The sequence below is a fragment of the Branchiostoma belcheri genome, unplaced genomic scaffold (assembly GCF_001625305.1).
Source record: "Branchiostoma belcheri isolate BF01 breed outbred unplaced genomic scaffold, Haploidv18h27 scaffold10, whole genome shotgun sequence".
Classification (NCBI taxonomy): domain Eukaryota; kingdom Metazoa; phylum Chordata; class Leptocardii; order Amphioxiformes; family Branchiostomatidae; genus Branchiostoma; species Branchiostoma belcheri.
Genome location: NW_017802380.1, coordinates 637895 through 645164, shown reverse-complemented (window position 1 = coordinate 645164; position 7270 = coordinate 637895). Strand labels below are relative to the sequence as shown.

The 7270-nt window shown below is 43.9% G+C and overlaps 2 protein-coding genes across 2 annotated transcripts in view; both read left to right on the top strand.

Annotated features, from left to right (window-relative positions):
• The first annotated feature begins 1133 nt into the window (after window positions 1–1133).
• Window positions 1134–4437, top strand: LOC109472573. The gene has a single exon (XM_019772361.1). The coding sequence runs from the start codon at window positions 1289–1291 to the stop codon at window positions 3656–3658; it is 2370 nt and encodes a 789-aa protein (XP_019627920.1). The 5' UTR covers window positions 1134–1288; the 3' UTR covers window positions 3659–4437.
• A 1825-nt stretch (window positions 4438–6262) lies between these two features.
• LOC109472594 (sarcosine/dimethylglycine N-methyltransferase-like) overlaps window positions 6263–7270 on the top strand; it is a 3901-nt gene continuing 2893 nt past the window's right edge. The window contains exons 1-2 of the mRNA XM_019772385.1: window positions 6263–6361; window positions 6768–6805. Coding sequence (XP_019627944.1) covers window positions 6334–6361; window positions 6768–6805 — 66 coding nt within the window. The 5' untranslated portion in view covers window positions 6263–6333. The remainder of the gene's footprint in view (window positions 6362–6767; window positions 6806–7270) is intronic.

The following is a 7270-nucleotide window of genomic DNA, read 5'->3' as shown; positions in this document are numbered from 1 at the left end:
CTTGGTTTCGTGAGAGCGGTTCACCCAGGTCAGCCAAGGCACAGCTGAGGTTCTCCTTGTTAGGAAGAGATGACGAGAAATGGGAATCATTCTTTGAGGCAGTTGATCAGTTTGACAGTCGGCGTTCATATTGCCTCATTCTCAGTCGCTGTGCTCAGGGCACGCGGTATCTTGGAGAGCTAGAGGCACTTGCAGGTGTACCTTGGCTTAAGGTGTTTGACTTTGATCAGAAAAGTCGTGTCGATGGTGTCTTGTCAGTCTGCGAAGAGAAGCTGAAGTCAACACGTGGCTTGACCATTTCCACCCCCATAGACAACCTGGACAGTCTATCCAGCAGGTCAACTGACTGGTTCTTCCCGAGAGGACATGTCCATAAAAAGGCCAGTCTTGTAGATGGGTCTGAGCGAGCATGGATAAAGAAGTATGGCAAAGACGTTGAAACTCACTGTAATCTTCTTTCAGAGTTTTGCCATGATACCACCCTCCTGACAGCTGTCGTGTTGTGGTATTCAGATGAAGAAGGTCTTGGTTTCTTGAATCGGTTACTGATGAAGATGGACAGTGCCATTGATCCACTCAAGGTAGTGCTTTGTATGCCTGAAGTTCCAAAGGCTACAGCATCGAGGGAAATGGTGCAGACAATAGTGCGATCCTTGGAAATCGACAAAGTCATTGAAATTCCCCTCGAGTGTGTCTGTTGGGGCCTTCAAAAGATGGCAGGAGACAATGAGGTAAGGGCATCCAGTCAGCCATACCAGCTTCCCGTACCCGAAGGCTCGGAACCACTGGTGGTCAGCGCTTCCGATGCCTGCTGGCTTCAACGAGAACTGGATGTTCTGTACATGAACGAGACATTTGAGAAGCCTGATACCCAAACTACCCATCTGGGTGAAAGCTTCCTCAGAGGAGGGGTATTGACGTGGTACGAGTATCATCTGTCCTCCTTCGATGCACGTCGTACACTGTATGACGATGTCTTTAGTCATGTTATGAGACACGTCATAAGAAGCCAGCCTGCATTGATCACCTTGTATCATGCCCCTGGAGGCGGTGGGACATGCTTTGCAAGGCGCATTCTATGGGATATCCACCAGTCAGTGCCTTGTGTCTTTGCATCAGACACGATGACAATCAGTGAACTGCACAGTCGTTTGGAGTGGCTGCACAAACAGACTTACCTTCCAATTGTCCTCCTGATTGACGGCCAAGATTCTATCTTGGTGAAGCGCCTTTTCCACACCTGCTACAATGTGAAGTTGATCATATTGTATGTCCAGAGGGTAGTAATATGCCCATCAATGACAAGAAGCAGCGTGGAAATGAGTTTTGGCTCAAGGGTATTGTTGACAAGGACGAAGCATTGAGGCTGGAGCGTGTCTTTGCACCTCACTGTAAGCAGGAAAGGAAACATGCACTGAAGATTCTTACTGAAGGGGTGGCAGTGCATCATGTGTATGAGTTTGGGCTTACAGCATATGATAATGAATACATGGGTGTATCATCTTATGTGAAGGGATACCTTGACATTCCAAAGGAGGGTACTCTGGCGGCATGGCAGATTGCTGTCGGGTACTTAGCCCTTGCCTATTTCTATGGCCACATTGGCGTTCCGAAGCAGTTCTTTGCTAAGTTGCTTGGAGTGAGGGAAGATCACGATGAGCTTGTCACAACTGAGTATCTCACCCATGGGGGGAAGCAGTTTGTGTTTGAGGAGGACAACACATGGAGAGTCACTCACCACGTTGTTGCCAAAGAGATCCTTGAGCAGATCCTCTGTCGTCAGACAGGTAGGCATGACAAGGAGGGCAGGCTTAGTGAGAATGCAAGGAAGCACCTGTCTGCATTTGCCTGCAAGTTCATCAGAGAGGCAGGGGTAAGGCAGATGAAGAATGGCGTGGCTTCCCCGGCTCTCATGCGTGTCCTGAGGGATGTTTTCATCAACAGAGACTACAAGGCCATGGGACAGGATGACATCCAAAGGCGCCAAATGATGTCCCCGATAATCACAGATATCCCTCTCCATGATAACAGTAGGGAAAGGCTTGCTGTCTTGCAAGCCTTGACTGAGTGCTTCCCTCGTGATCCCAACTTTTGGGGACATCTGGGAAGATTCTATGCTATGTGTAGGGCATCTGACGAAGAAGCAGAACGGTGCCTTGAAAAAGCGCTCAATCTTCGTCAGGAGGAGATCAGGTCCTACCAGTATGCAAGGAGAAAGGATGAAGCAAGTGGGGACACTGTCTTGTGTCAAATTCACCATATGTATGGGATTCTGTACAGCAGAAGAGTTGCAGAAGCAGTGGGGAGTAAATTGGGTGACTTCTCCAACTTCTACCATGACTTTGACCCTAAAAAACAAAACATCCACGACGTCATGAAGAAAGTGTCTGATCTAGCTGTACTTGCGAGGGATTGCTTTACAAAGTCACGAGAGCTGCTTGTCCCAGGCATGGAGGAAAGTTTTGGGTACATTGGGGAGATCACTTGCCGTTTGCAGATAGTGGACTTTTTGCAGAGGTTTTATCCCTCTGGATACTTTGCCTACCTTGATGATGATGATGCACCTGGGGACGTTGTGGAATTCTTGAGCTCTTGCTTCTCTGAGTGTCATCACCTCATGGCTGCATGCTTGGACCGCTGCACATATGAAGACCTGATGAGAAATGACAGTTTCTTACAGTGCATTAACTGGTTCAACGTGCTGTTCAAAAATGCCGGAGAGGCGCTGCAGAGGTGGGAAGGGGCTGACAGTATTCGAAGCAGAAGAAGCAGGATTGCTGCCTTGAAGATCAAACACCACAACCTTACCAAACAGAACAAGAGAACCTTTCTCAGCTTGGAGAACATCCATTCCAAGGATGACATTGCCCACATCATTGAGATGTTTGAATGCACTTTTCAAGAGGTCTATGAGCAGAACCTACCGATGGACATCGGTGTGGAGGTGAAAGATTGGCTGCTGGCTATTCGACATGTGTACTGTAGCCAGTCATATCCTCTGGAGAATGTTCTGCTTCAGGTACGCCGTTGGTATGAAAAGAGTCCCAAGTCCCCTCTCGCTGTGTACTACCTGTATGTGCTGAACACTGTCTTGGCTATTGGGAAGAAGAAACAGTCTGGCTCTAGCCGATACTTCGCAGAGTCCAAACGTCTCCTTCCTGAAATGAAGCAACTCAGCCGACTGGTCCACCGCTACGTCAAGACTCGTGAATGGCTTGGTGTGGAAGAAGGGCAGGGAATCCGCCGACTGGTTCACCGCAGCAAGCTTGGAGAGTGGAGCCAAGAACACAGGTTCTGGAAAGATCCGAGCAAGACGGCCTTGTTGGAAGTGAGGACAGGTACAGTGTGTTCCTCACGAGAGCAACTCCATGGGACGATTGAACTTGACACTGGGCATTACCACAGTGGAGAGCCCCTGAAGGTGTTCTTTGTCCCCAAAATCTTTGGCATGTTTGGAAAGAAATTTGAGAACAATCGTGTTCAGTTCTACATAGGGTTTGGCATCGATCGTGGCTGTGAGGCTTTCAACCTGAAAGAGCTACCGAAAGTTGCTTGCAACTTCTGCAAGACACCCACGGAGGTCCCCTCATTGGGACCCAATCGCACTGCTCGTTGTATGAAGTGCAAGAATGTTGTAAGGGCCCCTGGAAATGACTAGGACAATGGAATCTTTTGCCTAATAAATTCCTGCAGGTTGTTGAATGCAATTTGTGTTTGGAAGGGATATTATGAGGAAGTTTTTATAGATAAAGAGTCCTATATCCTTCTCCCTGTTGCCCTACACAGTAGCCAGCTGCCAGTAACACAAAATTTACCTCAGCAGAGTCTATAACTGATTTCTTCTGCCTCCTGTACGACACACCCTGTCTCACCATACTTATTATCATACTACTTACCCACATTTCTCAGCAATGCGTCAGACACTATTGCGTGATAATGTTGATGTCTATTTTTTTAGAGGAATCTTTATATCATCAAATACCACCGAAATATTTTCAGCTGCATTGTGAATATCACATTTACTTATTATTAAAGAGAGATTGGGAAAATTTAATGATCTACTGGTTGGATGTTTCTATTTTTATACTTCTTACAGGATTAAAGATGACAAAAACCATAATATATTTTATGATATTCAGAAGATGTACAGATGGGTTCAGTCACTTGGTGTGCCTATTCAGATTCTGTATCAGATTTTATACATGACAAGATGGAAATTTTAGACATTTCTGGCTTTTTATCAATATGTTTATGTAGAACTTTTAAAAGTCTTGATATTAACTGCTTAATAAACTCAATACATGGATCAATGTAGGTACACATCAGATTCAGAGTTGCCTGCATAGCTTCAATTTGATGTGTACTAACCTGGATATTCAAGACTTTTTTTCAAGCAAGGTTTCAGTTTAGATGAGCAGAAAATCATGTGGCAGTATATGTGTGAGCAGCATCCAAACATGTGCCTCCAGATTGTGTAAAAGTGACAATCACCATCAACAAAAGTGTACTACTAGTACAGTATATTGGAACCATAAGGCCCAATTTTTCCAATGAACTTGATGGAATTTGTAATAAACTGTTACTGTTTTGGCTTCCATAATCTTGACCCTATACTTAATTATATTGGTGATGTGAAGTGATATCTGCATTAGCCAGTGAAAGGCAGTGCTGAGAAAATTGCAGCTCACTATGTTGTCATTGTTAAAAAAGTTTGTTTTGAAGAAAAAATAATGTATTTGTAAGGATGATAAAATGTATTTTTTTGTTACATACATACATACATGTATGTAGAGCAAGTTGGTGTGTTACGCCGAAAGGCGGTTATACCGGCTATACAGATACAGATACAGAAGTTAAGTTCTACAACATTATTTGTAAAATGTCAATGTACATGTACATGTAATTCATGTTGTTTTACTAATTCATGTGTATGAAAGTTTTGTGTGCACAGGGACACCTGTTAAACAGGTCACCAATCTGAGTGTGATCTACTGGTAAAATAAACATGACATGAGCAACATTCCTGTAAGGTTTTCATGGCCTTTTATGTATGGGACCAAAGAACTTCCTTGATGGAACCAAAGCCATTTGCTGTTGGTATAATAGATAAGGTTACTAGTATATTGTGTTGCTATTTTTTGTCATCATTGGGAAGTGTTGTGATACTACAAATCATGTGGGACATTTGGTATTTTTGCATTTAAAGTTTTCCTTGTATTATAAGCATGGTTGTGGTGAAACTATATTGTGTGACAATGACATTCCCAGAAATCTTGTCAAATAGAACAGAATTGTGTGCATTGTTTAGTACTTCATATGTATTATAATGGTGAATGTGGAAAATGGAAATAAAACTGTACATACAAATGAGCCGGCCTCATGGACTTCATGTGGAAAGGACTAGGACATGCATGTAATTATACACACCATCGATACAGTACAGTACTGTACCACAGAACACACTAGCTAACTCACCTTCTGAAACTGATCAAAGCCCAATGTCCCAGGGCAAATGGCCTCCATATACTAGTCTAAGGGTAAATGCTACATTTTGTCTATTGTCACCTATTGTTGCGGAAGCCCTTTTTAATAGGAAGGCCTGATTCGGGCTTACACTTTTCATTACCCTCAGCTGAGGATAATGAAATGTAAGCCCGAATCAAGAGTTGCCACAGCTAGGCCTGTGACGCAGTGACGGTGACTACAAATGTCTCTAGTACAGGTTGAGGCACCCTCCGTGAATGCCTTGAAAGCAAGGTTTGCATCTCCGTGTAGTATCACCCAGTCAAGTACAACTACACATCATTATAACAAGCACACAAATAGTTGGTCGACGAGGAGACAGAGCGGTCCAAATTCATGGACAGACGTCCTTCCCGACCGTACTCTTCTATACTCCTATTTACATACGTGAGCACGTAACGTTTTACTACTGACCTGACCTGCAGGTTACTTTTTGGGTTGTACCACTTAAGTTCCTGATGGGTGCCATTCACACCAATGAGGTTAGAACCTCCTTGTTCACACCAGCTGTATGTTTAGGCACTTACATATATTTGCAATGAATAAACTTACCATCGTTAATTTTTATGTGCTGTTCTTTATGACCACTATTATTATCAAATATTCAGCCGAATAGTTCTTTCAGGACCCCCCTCATTCCGAATGGAAGAGGCCTGACCCGACTGCGCAGCTGACCTCACTTCCGCGTACCACAAGTATCCTTGGCTGGGCCGGGCCGGGTGTGTTGTCTTACTGTCTCCTGTGGTTTGATTAATGTTTGTTGTCCCTGTTTGTGTGTTATACGGTACGAAACCACTCTGCTTATAAACCATGGATGAAATCAAGTCCATGCAGCTCTGTGAGTATTTTAGAAGTGTTGTATTGTAAACCCAACTGGGAGAGTGCAACATTGAACTTGCAAAGACTTTGAGTTTGAACTACTTGTTGTGCTAGTTCGCCAAGATGTAGAGGAGCCTGTAAAATATTTACATTGCGATGCATGAGGTCTTGTGCGCTTATCCTTGATATGTGAAATAGCCACCTGTTCATGTTAACGGTGTCCCCTCTTGCAAATTTGGTTTCCGGATACCTTAGCTTAGCTTAGCTTTGCATGGCTTATTTCACAGCACTGAAATATAAAATGTTTACTCTATTTAACGCCCAAGGTTGTGCTACCCCGGGATATATTTGTAATAGAACCTTATTGAGGAAACAGCAGTTTGGGAAATGTTTAATATCGTGTCACAAATTTTCTTCCTTCGCAGATTCTCATGTAGGGAGAATTTACAACGAACTGAAAGAGGTAAGAGTCAACTTCATGCCTACAAGACGCCGTTATTTTCTTTCCTGCTAGTGCCGAAGGGCAATCATATGCAGCTGGACCCAGATTACGATCTCGGGACATTTAGGGTCATGGACCTGCAGGTTAAAAAACAACATGAAGCTGTTTTGTCGTCAGAACGTCCTTGCTAATACTCACTCCGAGTCACTTGGGTTTACCGGTAGTTGTCTTAAGGTCATTATGGTCACTTATTTAATCAGTCTGATCAGTGATACTAAAAACTGAGGTGCAGATAATCAACAACAGGACTCGTCACAAGTTCTTTATTGTCCAGTTATGAGGGCCGCTAGCCCTTCATTTAATAGCCTCCGGCTAGTAGGGCAGTCCTGGCTGTAATGTTATAACGTTATCTCTTCAATTAAGGGTTAATGCCCCGCCCCGAGGTGAATATGGTGTGATAAAGCCTTGTCAGTTGCTATGACACCG

Excerpts from the sequence above, each read along its gene's own strand:
- LOC109472573 (XM_019772361.1), top strand. The coding sequence starts at position 1,289 with ATGCCCATCAATGACAAGAAGCAGCGTGGAAATGAGTTTTGGCTCAAG.